We start from the raw sequence: 17,565 nt of genomic DNA, 5'->3' as shown, positions 1-17,565 counted from the left end.
TTGTCAAATTTAATTTCTTTCCAAATTATTCTGTGTGTAGCTAGACAACGTGCCTTGCAGTTGCTTACTGCCTGGTCACGGCCTCATGCCCTAAATCAAAATGAGCACTAGTTAAACACAGAGCAGAAAACAGAAGATGAGATTTGGGAGACAGAAGAACCTGGGAATGCAGGTGTAAAACAGCAAGGCTGTGAGCATGAGAACTGGAGAAGCCCGACTTCCTATGGATTTGTTTCTTCTTGTTGTCTGCAGGATCTGAGAAGTTGCTAATACTGATTTAGGTCTTTCTCATAATGAGGCATGAAGAAAGCCTCTCCCCTGCGGATCCTTTGGTGTCAGAAAAAGATACGCGTTGCACTTAAGCTTTTTTTCCCCAGCTAAGGTATGCGCTCTTCTTCACCTCACCAACTATTTTGTGACATTGGTAAGAATGTACCTTTGAGAGTGTCAAATTTGATCGGAAGTCAGCAGAGTTATAAGGAGCATATATGTATGGAGACCGATGATTTAATAATTCTCATGTCCTTAGGAAATCAGGCTGAAAATAAAGCAACTATCATGTGTCTGAAGAAACAGAATGATCCAATTGCTGCTGAGACCTTTCGCACTTGAAATACAGTCAGGATGTAGCTGGCATGGCTGGTTTAGCTGTTCAGCAGCTAAGTGAGGATGCGGTGTCAGGGAATACGAGAGTGTTCTGTGATGGATTTATCAATGGCAGAAGAAGTGGTCACTCGGGCTGTGAGGTATATCATTCTGGTACTTCTTGTCGGGAGGGAATAGGAGGACTCTTTCTCAGTGAGTGTTTAATGTCTCGCCGTGATCAGCCAATGGACCACCCTGTCTTGAAATAAATGCACAAGTTTCAGGGGGAAAATCCCTTCTCTTTCCAGAAGCGTGGTGGAGAACCAGCAAGATTCCTGCTGCACATAATCTCTCCACTGGGAAATTCGCAGCATGTTACAGCTGTGGATAGTCTCATGGTAGTGCAATAGGCAGAGCCTTTTAAGCAAGCTGCAGGGAGTTTATTTAAAAGCGCTTTCCTCCCACTGAGAGCCTCTCTGATGTTCTGGTGCAGAACAACAGGTGATCATTGATGTTTTCCCCTTTCAGGGACTGGCTGGCATGTGTTCTGGAAAGGCCGATGCTGTCTCTTGCACGCAGCAAAACAAAGCTGCACGTATGGGAATGATGGACAGGAGGATTTTAAAGCTGAGGAGTTTCCCACTCTGTGTGTCTTCTGGTGTTGTGGTGATGTGCTGTGTCTGATCAGAAGCTGGCTCTATGCTTCTGCAAGAGTGCTCTGCATGGCCTTATTTCACTCTTCCACCTAGCTGTTAAGTGAGTGATAAGTCCTTTAGGGTCTCTTTCTCCAGAGAAGAGAAACTTTAATTGCATTTTAAACCAGTGGCAGTAAATGCTTTCTTAAGTGTGGGTTTTGGAGGACTAAATTTTTTGGAGGACCATTCATTTCAGAACTGCTGGCCCATAAGAGTAAGTAGAGTCAATACCATACGCTGAACATCCAACATGAAGGTAAGGCCTTTTGCCTCCCTGCAGCTGTTTCACGGGGTTGCTGTGTGCCAAAAGATGGACGGAATGTGCTTTTTCAGATGATAGGTATCTCCTGAATGGGAGATACTGTTAAGCACACAACTTCTCTCCCTGGTTCAGAAGGCGGGTCCAGGGGGAACGGATTGGCTGCCGGACTGCTGATCTGATGTAGAAATATTCCTCAGTTTAAGAGCAGGCACCCAAAATGTGCAGAATAAATGTTGTTGGCATCCAACAGATGGTAGCTGATGTGTTTTCCAGCTGTCACAAGTCTTGAAATGCTTCTGTTGTATGTGCCAGGATTTCACCTTTGTGTTTCCAGGCTGAACACAGAAATGACAACTGCAGGTAAAAATATTCTTCAGCACTCTAGAGACAGAATTAAGCTGGAGAGGATTAGTAAATCTTGAAGGAGTACGTGCACCTCAGACATTGTGATTGGGACATTCCACATTAAATTCTCTTCGTAGAATAATTTTCATTGCATCAAGTCTTTAATTGTTGTCTTTAACCTCAGGTAAGAACCAAGTCACCCACAGCATCTATCTCAAGGATGTTTTCCTGTCCGTGACATGAAATTGCAGCACATAAATGTCTTTTGCCTGGTATGGTCCTGGACTGCTTTCCATTGCCTCTGCTTTGAAGTGTCAGCTTTCGGTGAACTCTGCTAAGATTTTATTATTGCATTGAGACTGAGGCAGAGAAGAGCAATTAAAGGGTTGACATCTTTGGTTATTTTTTTAATAGTACATGTGTCAAAATGCATTTAACAAATCATAGTTGATGCAAAAGCCCAATTAATGCTAAAATCTAAGTAGAGTTCATTTCAGTGGGAGCAAATGAGAATTCTAAAATATATAATAAGAAAAAAATGGCTGCCTTATTTTAGATCTAACTACAATTCCTGTTTCTGAGAATTGAAGTCTTAAAGCCTAATATTCCCTTCTGTTCCAGGATACAGCTGGACAAGAAAGATACAGGACCATCACTACAGCCTACTACCGAGGAGCCATGGGCTTCATCCTCATGTATGATATCACCAGTGAAGACTCTTTCAATGCAGTGCAGGACTGGTAGGAAATAAGTTATTGTTGTTGTTAGGTTTGTTTGTTTGTTGGCCAGTTCTCTCTTCACAATTGTTTGTTGAGGACATCTGACATCCCACCCTCCGCAGTGCTTTGCATCACCGTATTCCTTCCTTTTCACCTAAACTCTGGTTTAAATAGTTTAGTTTTGAAACTCTCCTTAGAAACAGTTCTACGGCTTGACTTTAATGGAAAAAGTTACAATTCAAATATAGTAGCACTATAGCAATTGTTGCTTTTAAAAGTCCTAATTTATTGTAAGGAAATTAATCCTTTTGATGCATTATTTGGGCTTATGAGGTTTCTGGGTATGCTGCTAAAACACTCCATTTAACAGTGGTTGTTTAAGTCAAATCTCATTTAAAATCTAATAAGGCTAAATCTTTCCAAACTGCCTTAAAAAGTGATTATTATTTTTTGGAACCTACAAGCATAGACACATGGAACAGTATTCACCTTGCCTAACTGGCAATAATTAAAAATCTAACTTTAGCCATTTGAAACTTGTGATGTTTAAGTTAGTTACAGTTGTAATAAGAGGAGGAAGAGCAAGGTTTAGGACAGAAAGCAAGGGTGCCCCTTGGAAAAGGGCCTGTCTGTTACCATTGTCTACAGCAGGACCTGAACAACTCTGCAGGGCAGAGATCAGGGTGGGATGGAGGAGAAGCAGTTATCTATTAAATGGGAAGGGTGGGGACTTAGCCTTAAAACTAGCCATGAAAAAGATTCTCAGGTATTAGAAGCTCCTCTGGCTCCACTGAATTCAGTGTAACTGCAGAAACATCAGAAAATGGTTTCTGATGACAAGCCAGGAAATGTTTTTGGCTTACAGTGAAAAAAGAAAGTGCCAGGTCAGTCACTTTAAAAACTCCATGGCAGTTTCAAAGCTGCATTTGTAGCCAGGCTCATCTCCCACAACATTTTGGTGTGTGCTTTCCTTTCCCTACCTGGAAGCTCCCCTTGTAGCTCATGCCACCTGTTGTCTTCCTCAAGAAGAAATGTCCCATCTCACCCACACTGATCTGATTTTGGAAGCGGAGCTGTGGCCCAGACCTTCTTCCTGCTCTCCTGCCTTCCAGACAAGTACACGTAGGAGAAGGAAGAGTAGAGGTCTTCCCAGAAGAGGCAGAGCACGTGTCGTTGCTGTGGCCACGGGCGATGCCTGCAGCTGATGGGAGGTGTTTTCTCAGCAGGGACCCAGCACAGAGCCTTGGGGGGAAAACATCTGAGCTGCTGGTGTGAGGTAGCGGCCGCAGGCACAGCACAGATAAGCAGAAGGCTGGACCCTGTTGCTGGAGCCCACGTTCTGCCATGGCATCCTCTCAAAGGGATACCAGACTTTGTACAGGGCATGGGGAGGCAGGGGAAGGGCTTTGTTTATCCTCAGAAGTAGTTCCCTTGTGGCCCCTCTCAAATGTCTTGCAATCATTTCAGCTTGTTACCCTGTTGCTGTATACTGCAGATAGGTACGGTCAGCGTGCGAGGAAAGGCAATGCGGTTGTTAATGTAATCTCCCAAGTCCAATAGGTTGATCTGCAATGGTCTTTTCCAACCTAAACGATTCTATGATTCTATGATCTCAGTGGCTTCCCAGGAGCATGTGACAGCAGCACATAGGTGACTTAAAATTTTCTTACCTAGCAGATCAGAAGAGCCTGCTTCTCCTGGAACATATGCGAGCTATGGCACTGGCTCTTAGCATCCAGCTCAGTATGGCTTTTTGTTGAACACCTATTCTATATTCCCTAATCTAGGTTCTAACTCAAAAGCCACAACAATGTTTCTTGTAGTAATTTGTCCTTCCTCCAAGACTGCCCATTATTTGTTCTCATCCACTGAAGCGGTTGGTCATGATCATTACATCTAAAGCTGTAGTCTCCGCTTTCACCCCATCTCCAGTATCAGGACACCATGCTGCAGAAGGTGAACTGCAACACCTTCCCTGAGCTGTGCATCAGCAGCTAACGATAGAGGAATAAATGTTTTCCTTGCTATAAACACAAACCCAAAGGCTTTGCCAAAACTGGGTTCCTCCACATGGCATACTTTCCACCAAGCTCAGATGAAACTGTTTCTCCAAGTGTCTGCACAGGGATTTTTTTCCATGGGAGTACAGGCATGTGAGTGAGGGCAATTTCTTTCACTAAACTATAAATATTTTCAGCTTGGTTCCCTGATGAAACAAGGTGTATATGACCAGTTCATCTGTCTGTCTGTTGGTTCCTCTGTACTAAGTTTTGCTTGTGAGTCTCAACTTAGCCAAAAAATACCAAATTTCAGTCTCTGAGCTGCTACTATTTTAAAGTTTTGTACAGGCAAAGTTTAACCTGAAGCTTTGTATTTGAAGTGGTCTAACCTCTCTTCCATCAAAGGTGATGGTGCACGGGTAAGAATTAGGAAAGGTCAGCTTTGTGTATTTGAATTTATGTCTTCCTGTGCTATGGAAGCTGTATGAATATCTTTGCTAAGAGCACCTTGTCAGCGAAAGGACAGAGGTGAACCGTCAGTTTGTTTTTACTCTGTACGTCAGGAATCCTTCTAACCAGTTTTAAGATTCTGAGCCCAAATGATGCAGTGGGGCAGATAAAATCAGCCTGTGGTAGCCCATTTCCTTCCTTTCTGAAGCTTGTCCACAGGAGAGATGAGGACTGTGGCAAAGCCAGCATCGCTGGGCCAGCAGAGTCCTCTAGCGGCCATGCAGCTAAGAGATGTTTTTTTCCCAGTCTGCAAAATTGCTTTCTAAACTTCCAAAGGGACAAGCAATGGAAACAAAAGCTTTTGTCTGGTACTGAAGCTGCTATATCAGCCTCTGACATTTGCTAGCATAGCGAGTAGGTAGGATTTTTGGTTGTTTTTTTGGTTTTTGGGGTTTTTTTTTTCCATGCTGAGTGATACAGTTATGCTTCAAAAAAACATTACACTGGATTTGGTCTTCAGTCAGAAGCTGTGCTCTCCCTGGAACATGAAGGTGTCTACTACTTGAGCTCCTTTAGCTCAGAGCCTGTATCTCCATGAGCCTAGTCTCTTCCTCAGGTCAAGTGTGAGACAGCAGCAGCATGCCTAATACTAATAACAGAGCCTTAATAGTCCTGCAGTGCTTCTCTTTGGTGCTGGTGAGAGGATGGAGTGGCAGCAATTGGGAAGCTGCAGAGGCTGCAAAGTCAGCAGCATGCCCCTGATGCTCAGCCCTGCCTTGTCTCATCCATCACGTGTGTTCTAAGACAATGCTTCAACCCTCATTGACATTAAATGAGACATCCACCTGGAATATATTCAAAAGCTAACAGGCAAGCTCATCCCAGGTCTTCTTACATCCTGCAAGTTTACAGAAATTACAGCAATTAATCCTACGCATCCTTTCTCTCTTTTAAGTGTCCTGCTATCCTAGCTTGCTAGTGATGCATTTTTCAGTGTCCAGCTACGCTAAATAAAGAATACTGTTAAGTTGAATATTTTGTCATAAATGCAACATGATGCAGCGGATAGGCTGACCTTTTAGACATTGAGAATAAATCAGCAGGACTCAGTTAATGTGAATTAAATCCAGTAAGGAACTTGTTAACCTTCCCAGTTATTTCTAAAATAGCGTGTGTGGATGGAATTTGAGTGTTTCTCTGGCATAAGAAGATGAGTAAGCCACCTGCCATGCGATCATGGGACTGAGTTCATAAAGCAAACACAATCAAGTTTAGGAGGATACCTCAAAAAAATCATCAGCAAATAAAATATGAAGTGATGCCCCTTCCACTAACTTTTGGCTGCTGTCCATCCCAGGCCATTCTCACCACCTGGTAAGAATTTCCTACCTGAACATAATGCCTTGGTCCTAAAATTGTCACGAAATCTTGGAATGGGTCAAATTGTGTAGAGTAGTCATCTGTGCGTTTTACAGTAGGACATTCTCCATTCCGAAAGCCTGTTACTTCTTGCTGGTGCCCTGACTACTGCTGTTTAGTGATTCAGGTGGTTTTTTTAAGATACTGGGTAAGCAGGTTGTCAATGTGAGTCTCAGCCCATCTCACTGCTTTCTCTTGTGCCATCTCTTCCTGCAGAGTTCCCTACAGAAAACAATCCAAAAGCATGAACAAACAGCTGAACCAGAGGCCTAGCACTCCAAGTAAGCTATCACCCATGGCAAACTCTTGCGTTCTGTTGAGCTCATAGGGGTGTGCACATACATCTCAAAATTCATCTTCCTAATTACACTGAAACTGTGGGAAGGTAGCCTTGTGCAAAGTCAGCTGTCCACCAGAGAGAAGTCTTTTCCCTTCTAGACCTCTCCAGCATCTTAGCGCTTATGTCCTTCCTCTAGCTGGCAAATTGTCAGAGCAGGTTGTGCTCACTAGCCTTATTATTCTCCAAGCCTTGTCACGAAGCTCCAACACATCCCCTCTAAAACTGCCTCCCATCTACGTATGGTGCACTGTACCTCTCATCTCTGGCTCATTGGCATATGACTGTTTTAACGGCCTCCTGACCTGGCCTCACTTGCCTACAAAGGAAATGAGAATATCTCTTCCAGTCTGCCATATGATTTCTTCCTTGGGTGATCTTTTCACCGCACCCTTCTTATGGGTGGGTGTCTTAAAGAGGATTCTGGTTTGCTTTGTGTCACTCCAGAAATACTTTACCTAAACCAAGTAAAGGCGTTCTTTCTCCTGACTGAGGAGGATTATGGCTGTGTATCAGGTATTTAGATAAGCTCTCCAGGTAGTATATGAACGTAAAGTACAATCTTTCCTTCATTCCCATGAAGAACCCCAATTAATGATTATTATCTTAAAGCAGCTGAGAAAGAGTACGATACTCAATTTAAATGTATTTGGGAATATTTAGGACATGACCTGTTCTCTTGCTCCCTCACTGGGAAAGGTACAACAGGTTGTATGAGAAGCCTTGAAAGATTAAGCCTGAGCGATTTTCCTTACTGCAGTGTGGCAAGAGTACAGTCAGGTTATTTTATAAGAAAAAGCATAAATGGGCAAAAGCAAAAATGGGTTTTACCTGATAATTGAAAATTATTTTGTTTGAATAATAAGACGTCTTTCCTGTAGGGTGAATGAAAGGGTTAAATAAGCTTTCATGGCTTTCAGCTCAGTTTCTAGATTTTTTTTTTTTTTTAGTAGGCTCCTTTGACAGTTACTATTTGACATTGGCTCGATAGTTTTGTATGTAGATAAATCAGTGAGTTTATACCTCATTGAAACTGTACTGAAACCAGAATATACTTGGCATTTGATACTGTAAAGTAAATAGAAAATATTATGGAAACTCTGCTTTGGATAATCTAGACAATTTCACAGAAGGGAAGAAAATAATTGGTTAAATTTAACTTAGATTTAAGTTACAGCTGGGTTCACAAGTCATCAGCTTTATTTATCTTTAAGGCTGATCTCCAAATTAGGTTGTTGATATATCCATGTAACTGTGAACCTGAGACTATTTTTCTTCAAAGTGTGAAGCATAAAAACCATGCTTTATTGTTAATTTGGGGAATTCAGCACAAATAAGGCACAGCATTGTTATTGTGTCACAGAAATATGTTTTTCCCCAGTGTGTATGTTGGACTGCCCTGTTGAAACATCTCAATTGCACAGGCCTTTTTATTTTATTTATTTATTTATTTACCTTTCCAAAAGCTTCTGGAAACTTGCTGCCTTTCTTTTTTTATGGGGATCAGGGTTTCTTTTACGCATTCTTCATAGACTTTTTTTGTTTGCTTGTTTTTTATTCCTAATAAATGTAGATATCAGTGTTCTGCGAGAAAGGTTTTTCACTAGCTTATACAAAACAAGGAGAAGGATGACTTTCTGTGGGAGATCGCTCATGCTTTTTTCTTCTTTTTCATTTTCTAAGTAATTCTGTTTAAGTAGCTAAGATCTGGCAGTGTGTCCCCATACGACCCCCCAGGGGCTGATGTGAATCCAGAGAGAGGACTGGGAGTCAGAAGAGACACCTGGTTGTAGGTGTTTTAAATTTAATTTGGAAAGACTTTCTTTCTCTCTATTGCTTATGGAGGGAGACTGGGGAGATTTCATCTTCCTGGGCTTTTGGTTGATTTTTGAGGTCACCCCCTTCTGTGATGAGACTTGAGAAACCCCAAAGAACTGCATAAAATCATCTCAGACTCATACCAGCTCTCACAGGGCCTGTCTACATGAAGGCACTCAAAAGGGTGGGAGTGGAGGAGCCAGAACTGGGACTGGAGTGAGTGCCTTTCCAGGAGGACACTAAGAAGAGTAAAAAGTTTCACTGCACAAAGTCTTCAGGGTTTTTTATGTGTTGCAGTATGAGTCTGGGCTTGTGCAGTGCGCTTGGTTTAGGTTTATGTTTTCCAGTGCGATCCAAACGGGCTGCTGCTTAAAGGCAGGTAGCACAGTGAGATGACCCCCTTTTTCATAGACAGCTGTGGAGTAACGTGACTGGCTGCCTTCCATGGAAAAGGCAAGTAAGCAACTCAAACTAATTAAAAATTATCATTAGTAGATCAGAGCTGGAGGCTGCTGCTAATTCAGAAGAGAAGGATTCAAGTGCTTTATTGTTAAGGGATTTCAGGCAAACTAAACAGAAGTGAAAATCTGAGGGGACTTCTGGCTCTCCTGGGAGAAATGGCAGGTTTTGCCCGAACCTGTAGTGTCCTGTATGGAGGGGTGGCGAGAAGGGGCAAAGAGTGGGAAGGTGAGTCAGGGACTGGAGGAGGGAGGGAGTGTATCGCTTCTGGCAGAGCAGCCTAATTACCTTTGGGAAGGAGGGAGTCTTAAAAGATAGAGCTGACTTGGTGAAGATAAAATAAGTTGGGCCGGTCTGAAAAAATGATTGAAAATGAATGGTACCAAGCTAATACTGCTCTGCTGCTCGCTCTGTGACACCTCACCCAGAACGGTGGGAAACGACTGGTCCCTCAGGATAAACTGGAGAGAAAAATTTTATTTTTTTTTTTTTTGTCACAGAAAAACTGTAAAGAGGGCAAATGGAAGGTCAGACTCCTGGGGTGCACAGCTAGCTCCACTCCAGTTTCAACATGAGCCACAGAGAGCTTTAGAGGTTCATGCTTAAGCTCCCATGCGCTTGGTCCCACTGTCACTGAAGCTGGCATTTATCTGTGATTGCATCTGCTGTTTCCTGCCTTAGGTATCACTTAATCCTGCTGGGTTCAAATATTAGCTCACAGAGCCTCCCATATCTTCCCGATTCACTAAATTTGTGTTTCTCTTTAGCTTGCGTTCCCACGTTTCTATGCAATTTTCAGTCTCCATGAACCAGTTTTCCTGTTCAAGCAAAAATGACTTAATGCTTCCATCTGTTTGACTCTCAAAATACAATTTCTTATGGTGTGACTAAAACTCTGCAGTAAATGAGCATCTTTTTTGTTTGCTCTGCATCGTTGTTGTTATGTGTTTTCTAAGAAGTTGTAAATCTAGCATGAGATGTGTATCTATTGTATGGCTTTCTCTATAGGGACAATATACTTAAGAGGTATAATTGATTGTTGTTCCTCTGACAGATAACAGCTGGAGGAGAATAAGCTTTAGAATAATGCTTTTTTTTGTCCCTAGACTTCAAAAATTATTCAGTTTGGCATTTTGTCTGGATCTTTAAGATCTCAGGATCTTTAAAACACTTGCAAAGTCTTAACAAGAAACTTTATTGTCACACAAAGTTAAGGAGTAGTAAAATAGAATGGTGCTATAAATTACATAGTCTGTGCTCTTGCTTTATGTGTAAGCTTGGTCATTTGTCTTTTAACCAACATACAGCCTTGAGATGTTGATGTGGTCATTAATGGTACTTGTTTTCATGCTTAACATATGATGGTAATTTGGCACAGCTGGTGGAACGTAACAATCTTTTTTTGACCTGCTGTAGGGCCACACAAATCAAGACTTACTCCTGGGACAACGCACAGGTGATCCTGGTCGGAAACAAATGTGACATGGAGGATGAAAGAATTGTTCCTGTGGAGAAGGGGAAACTTCTGGCGGATCAACTAGGTACATGCCAAAGCTTTTCTTTCTACTCCTTTTCCTCTGTGTCTTTATACTGTGCTCCTTTTAATTTGTAAGATAAAAAGTCCTTCCAGCAGTGATACTTTAATAATGGTATCACAACTAAGAAGCGCAATATATTCCATGTCGATATTTTACTTGCTTAGTGCTGAATACTACCTTCTTGTAGCATTGCTGTGTCTGTAAAGCCAATATCTAAGGATGTATGGAAGACAAAAGTTTGTCTGGAGAGAATAGCTTTTATTAGCTCAGCGGAATGAAAAGAGGAATTTTTTTCATAAACACAGTTCTGTCTCCAGGTCTCCAAGTACCATATAGTCATTTTCAGAATACAAACATTGAATTTTTTTTGTAGAAGAAACTTTTTTTTTTCCAACTAAACAATGAAAAAAGATGTTTATACATCAGAACTGTGGAGTTGAGAAAAATATATTTTAAAAATGTACCAGGCTTCTCTATCCAGGTAGGGAAATGACATTATGTTATTGATGTGGGATAGACAAAGCAAAACAGTTCCGTTGAGAGGAAGCTGTGATTCCAAGGACAATTTAAGAATGAACAGCAAAATAAACTTATCCTAATTTCTTATTTATTTATCATTTTTTGTTATATATCATAGCATATATGAGCTTTTTAATACAGAATCAGGGCTTCTGTGTTAAGATTTAACTATACTGTTGTTTTCTCTTAAAGAATCGGCATAATGGAAGTATTTCTTTAGCTTGTAAAACTAGAGATTCTTACCAGACCCAAAGGAATCACCATCATCCCCAATTTACAAAATCCGATGTTGTCCTCAATTCTTAAGCAGTAACTGGAGGTGCATAATATATTGTTAAACTGGGGGTACTGGAGTTCCAATACATTGTGGTAGTTTAAAGTATGACCTTGATCAAATTGCCAGTTATGGTAAAATCTTAGATGATGAGTATTTATTAGTTGGGGGTTTTGTTTTGTTTTTTTAATGAAGGGAAGGTATAGAAACCCTGCTCATAGGTGGGTATAAAGTGTGGCTTTGTGATAGGGACCTGTGATATAAACAAAAAGATGGTCACTCTTCCAAAGAGTTAAGAGCAATCAGATTATTTTTTCATGTTTCACATGCAAAAAAACAAAACAAAACAAACAAAAAAAAAAAAAACCAACAAAAAAAAACCCAAACCAAAAAAAAATCACATCTGCAAAGGCCCACAGGTTTAGAGCCTTCTAGAATAAATTCGACATACGCTAAGCACAAAGGGGTCCCATTCATGACTGGAGCCTTGAGGCACTGCCTTCATAAGCAAATGATGAGCAGATACCAAACTAAACCCTCTAATTTCCCATCTTTGTTATTATTGTAATAATAATTCTTTACATGTAAGACTAGCAAAGCAAACGAAGACATGGTTAGTTTGCAAAATCAGTTACGGGCTCTTTTTTTACACATCAGAATTTAATTTGCTTTTGAAAAAATGAAGGTGAATAAACTCGGTTCCTGGCTTGCAGACTCTCAAAACCGTTCTGAATATATGTGTGCCCACATATTTTCCAAGAGTAATTACACTGTTAGTAATTGAAAATTTGTCAGGAACAATGTAACAGCAAATAGAGGGTTTTACTGGAACTCACACTCCTATTTGGACTTCTCATGTTTTTTTCTCTCCAAAAAATTCATGTTTGTTTAAAGACAAACTCGGCATCTAGAATCCGAATTCTTTAGGTATGGGACACTGCCAAACGCACACAGCATTACCACAGCAACCGACTCCATCAGTAGGAAACTGTTCTGCTGAAGAATCCCCAGCTCTGTCCCTGGCCTGTCCGAAAAATGTATCTTCTATTATCAGTCATTTTTTCCTTATCTTAACTGTGCTAATGTGTACAGCATGATCTGAAATTACGTGGCGCGTTAGGTGGGAGGAATCTTTTTAATTGACTGTTGACTGCTTAAACTGCTAGCTTTCATCATAATGATTCACATAAAGGTTATCCTTCAGTGTGTTTGTCTAAGTTTGTATAGTGACATTAACATCAATGAAATAATTTCTTAATCAGATTAAGAAATTGTTGTTGGCCTGAATGTGAGCTACACTAAAACAGATTATGCCACAGCAGAAGCTAAACCGATGTGGGACTGACAAATATCTAAGTTCAGTTCTCTGATTTTGTGTGCCTTTTATATAAATTTTTAATCACCATCAAAAAGACAGCAAGCAGGGCAGACAGAACGCCCCTCTGATGCAGGACCGGCCGCTGAAATTCCTCTGTAGGAGGCACACAACATTATTTGTAATTCAGCAATGCTGAGCGGTGCTTGTCAGACCAGGCGTGTTAATCACCCTGAAGAGCTTTCTGTCTAAACAGACAAAGAATGGGGAAAAAAAACAAGACCAAAGACATGGAGCTTCTTGCTCACAAGTGCAGAAGTTGGTCAGCAGGAGGAATACAGCCGGGATCTTGCTTCTCTGCTCCCGCCGGGCTGCAGCAGTGGTTGGTAGTGAGCCAGCCCCATCCGAGGAGGGACCCTCTGGGCATTGCTGGTTGGTGGCATGTCTCCAGCCCAGGGGATCGTCACTGATGTAAGGGGAGAATCCGACTCCCTCATCCTGGGTTTATTCAGATCTGTATCATCTGCAGATGAGTTTACCCAGGTGACATGTTTATCCCTCTGACTCTTACTGATGCTTGATAAATTTTAGAAGTATTTCTGCTCAGTGTTCTGAGATTGTAGGAATCAACCGACCTTAATAATTGTCCAATGTCTTGTTTTACTAAGGTGAATTCCGAAAAAATGGTTAGTATTTTAAAAACCATCTCCATTATCATCAGCCTCTATCAATTTTAATTTTTTTTCCTACTTTTTTCACAGGTTTTGACTATTTTGAAGCTAGTGCCAAAGAAAACATCAATGTAAGGCAAGTGTTTGAGCGCCTGGTGGATATAATCTGTGAGAAGATGTCGGAGAGTATAGAATCGGACCCTTCCAGGGGCACCTCGGGAAGGAGCATGCGACTCACAGACAACCCTCCCCCTTCGCAGCAGAACTGCTCGTGCTAGTGACCTTTCTCGCTGAGAAGTGTCCTCCTCCTTTCCTGACGAAATTTTATCTTTTCATTTGTGGTGGTGCATTATCATGTAGTCCAAAGGCAGAAGTCTCTGTTGTAGGAAACTGGTATGTTTGTTTAATGTGCTGGAGTGTTAATATTATATATTTCCTCATCCAATAATTTAAAAAAACAAAAATCTGAATAAATATTGTAAGTGCACCTAGTGTTAATGTGAGTTACACTGAAGAAAAAGAATTGTATAGTGTTGCAAATGTTGTTTCCGCAGAGAATGTTGCATTTTTAATTATAAATTCCTGTACTGCAGAAAAAGGGTTTTTTGGTCAAGAACAGCAGGAAACATAAAAACCAATTAGAAGGGATCAGGTATGAGGGGAAAAAAATCTCTTTTAAAGCAAGAATATGCTTTTTTTTTTTTTAACATTAAAAAAAAAATCAGTCCCCAGATATTATGAGTCACCTCTAGTTGCCATCCTCTAGCATGGACCTCGGTTTTTCTGTACGATGGAGCAGAAAGCAGTGCGTTTCTGCCTGACAGCTGGAGGTCCTCCAGAGAGCGGAGTGGGAAGGTGAGGCGGGTTTTGTGTCAAACCTCTGAATGGAGGAAGAGCACCTGGAGGAATCAAAGCTGCCAGGCAGGGGGGGAGGAAGAGGAGGAGGAGAAGGAGGAGGCCGCCTTGCAGCCATACCTTTTGGTGGGTGCTGTGTGCAGGAGAAGAGCCCTTCCAGGGGCTGCCCTTGGCCTTGCCTTCTCCGCCGCCACCAGCATCAGCGTGCGGGGTGCTGGGGGTGTTGCTATCCCAAATCCTTTCTTCCTGGAAGCACAAGAGCCTACTCTCCGCCAGCTTTTCCTCCCCTGTGTCCCATAGTTTTATCTCTCCAGGTTTGGATCTACTCTGATTGACTGCTTGACGGTGGATTTGTTGCAGGACGGAGGAAAGGAGGAACTGGCTGCTGCATGCTTAGTTGGGAGGCAAAATCTGACATGTAACACTTGGAAGAGCACTGTCTCAGAAAGATAAAAATACCAGGAGCCAAAATGTGAGTGCTGGAAAATATTAGTGCCAAGATTACTAGATTTTCTTTCTGCATTTTGTTGTTGATTTTTTTTTTTTAAAATTTTGTGCTGGATAGGTGTGTGCGTGGGGGTGGTTTTTCTGGTTTCAGATTCAACCACAAAGTATAACTTAAAAAACAGGAAGATTGATTAATAAAACATAACTGCAAATGAGAAGTGGCAAAGATGTCCCGTTAGAGTTACCCTATAGATGTTTTGTTGCATCGTTCTCTGAAGGGAGGAACAATTTTTAATACCTAACATATAAAATATTCTTATACTTCCAACATCTCTAAAATGACAAAACTTCTACATCTGTGTGCAGAACTCCGTGTGCCTTAGCCACACGCAGAGCTTGTACTTCTCTGAAATGTATGGAGGAACGGCTTTTGTGAATCTGTGAAATGACATACACTGTTTGCCTTTATGATCATACACTTGTTTGCGCATCCCAGCTCCAAACAGGGATTGCAAATTGTGTCTGAAAGTGTAAATTAGGTGGATCTGGAGAGTTTGCTGTCTTAAGGTGACAATTCCGAGAAGTTTTATGGCTTTACTTTAGGCCTATGAACTCCTCTGACCCAGGAGACTTTCTGATGTCAGAAACTGGAGTCGAGTATCTGCCCGCTGCACTGTAATTTGCTGGATCGTGACACTGGCGAATGCCTTTGTAATTTCGTTCTGTCTCGAGGTGTAATAGTTCTGAGAAAAAAGCACAATACTCTGGAGAAAAATGCAACTACGTTGATGTAGTTTGAGCTCATCGTGGTGAAGGCTTGATCCCTTCGTTTGTTTCTATGTTGCTTTCAGAAATCTTTACTGTGACGTATTTTGGGTGTGTGTGTGATTTGTACTGGAAGTGTGATTTGTGGAATGTGGTTATTGTATCTAAACCCCTGAAACTGCAAAATAAAGAGAAATATAGTCACCGGGTGTGGCCAGAGACCTTGTGGGAGCTTCGTTGCTAGTGTGTTAGGCAATCGTGGGCATGTATAAAGAGGGTATCTTTTTAAAGCTTTTAAAATACATTAAACTACATTGATCTTTTTTGACAAGGTGATGATCCTTGAGCCCAGCAACCTGGAATCACTACGGAGATTTAAAACAAAGTGAAAAGAAGGATTATTTGGCCAATGAATGCGCAGTGCAGTGTTTTAATGTAGCAGAAGTAGGTTTTAGGGCAACTTGTGTTAACTAGCAAAAAGAAATAAAAACTGCCACAACAGGGAGCGATGATTTTGAGCTGTGCAAGTACAATGGAGTACCTCAATGCAAATGGTGATTTTTTTTCAGCTCAGCAACCCAATGGTAAAAGAAAATGGATTCAGCAGACACAGAATTTCAATTCCTTTGTTTTACTTTTTTTTTCCCTAGCGAAAAAGACCTATCCCTTTTCTACCCAATATATAATTGTGTTTCGTTGTGTTCCAATCAAGTCAGATGTATTTTTTTTAAGAATACAATCACACAAATGCACAAATTTTACCTCCCAGGGTAGTAGTGTTGACAAAACAGTATGGCTACACGATTAAAAAAAGGGGTACCAGAATGTGAAGGGAAGAAGCGATTGTTCTTCGCAAGCTTTTCTCTATTGCTTGTACGATACAGCACTGAGTGCGCCGTTCTCCAGTAAAAGCCATACAGGAGGCTTTGGGTTAGGCATGGGTCTTGGCTTCCATCTTGTGGAGAAATAAAGCACTAAAGTATTGGGTAGACATCCACTCTAAGTTATCTTCCTAGACACCCAGCCCAAATTATCGTCTCTGTATCTTAGCTAGCGCCCCCTCATTTGTATTAGCCTCTGACTCCTTAACTTTGCTTTCATCATCTCTTGCAGTCACATAGACTTACACACACACAATAACTGGTATTACAGGAATAGCAGAAAACAGAGCAAATATGAAACAATGCAAAAAGGATGTGATAAATGCAATGGCAAGCTTCCCAACAGCTCTGAAAGCGTTGCAAGGATCTTGGCATACTATTTGGAAACGCCAGCTTCAAAGAGATTTAAGACAAGAGGAAAAGCATCATTCCTGTTGACAAGACTTGAAATTGCTACACCAGCACTGTGGTTTCACAGGGGGGAAAAAGTATATTCACAGATCGGAATACATGGAGACCTACTGGACTGCAAAGACTACGTCGTATCAAGAACAAACACAGTCTTTTCAGTGTCATGGGTACATACTTTAAGCTATTAAGGATACCATTAGGGGAAGAAAAACAAATCAGCAAAATGAGAAATCAACAATAAGCATGTACTGGACCTGTCAAAAGACCGGTGGCACTGCTGGTTGAAATAAAACTGCAAACTCAAGTCTAGCTCACTGAAGTGTTGAAAAACACCTGATAAAAGCTAGTTTTGCTATCGGATCAACCGTGCGGTCAGGCGTTTTGAAGCCTAAGAACAGCCACGTTTCTTTAAACAGATTCAATGCGGTTAGCGTTTGGCTTCTCCAGTGACCGCTGAGGGAGGCCGATGGCCGCCATCCCGTTTCTTCGTGCCAAGTCTCGGTCTCGAGTTCAGCGCTTTTGGCTCGGGGCTGGGGACGGAGGCCCGCAGCCAGGCCCCGGACCGCGCTCCCTCCCGCCGTGAGGGACCGCCCGCCGCCCCGCCCTGAGCTGGGGGGACTGCGCGCCACACCCCTCTTCCGGCATCTTGCACGAGCTGATTGGTCCTGTCAGGAGTGAGCGACAGCTACTTGGACCAATAGTGGAAGGAAATGAGAGAAGGAGGGTGATTTCCACCAACCGGCGTTTGGACTGTTCCAACGCAAGAGCGGGGGGGGCAGCTAGGAAGGCAAGCGGGCATA

At 41.8% G+C, this 17,565-nt stretch overlaps 1 protein-coding gene across 6 annotated transcripts in view; it reads left to right on the top strand.

Moving 5' to 3' along the window:
- The window catches only part of RAB3B (RAB3B, member RAS oncogene family), a 58,084-nt gene extending 42,397 nt beyond the window's left edge, over positions 1–15,687 (top strand). For all 6 annotated transcript variants that reach the window (XM_074599172.1, XM_074599170.1, XM_074599171.1 and 3 more), the window contains exons 3-5: positions 2,509–2,627; positions 10,506–10,630; positions 13,497–15,687. In XM_074599172.1, coding sequence (XP_074455273.1) covers positions 2,509–2,627; positions 10,506–10,630; positions 13,497–13,684 — 432 coding nt within the window. In that variant the 3' untranslated portion in view covers positions 13,685–15,687. The remainder of the gene's footprint in view (positions 1–2,508; positions 2,628–10,505; positions 10,631–13,496) is intronic.
- Positions 15,688–17,565: the final 1,878 nt, after the last annotated feature.

This window comes from Larus michahellis, chromosome 8 (assembly GCF_964199755.1).
Source record: "Larus michahellis chromosome 8, bLarMic1.1, whole genome shotgun sequence".
In the NCBI taxonomy this organism is placed as follows: domain Eukaryota; kingdom Metazoa; phylum Chordata; class Aves; order Charadriiformes; family Laridae; genus Larus; species Larus michahellis.
Note: the sequence above shows the minus strand (reverse complement) of the source record. Positions and strands in the feature narration are given on the sequence as shown.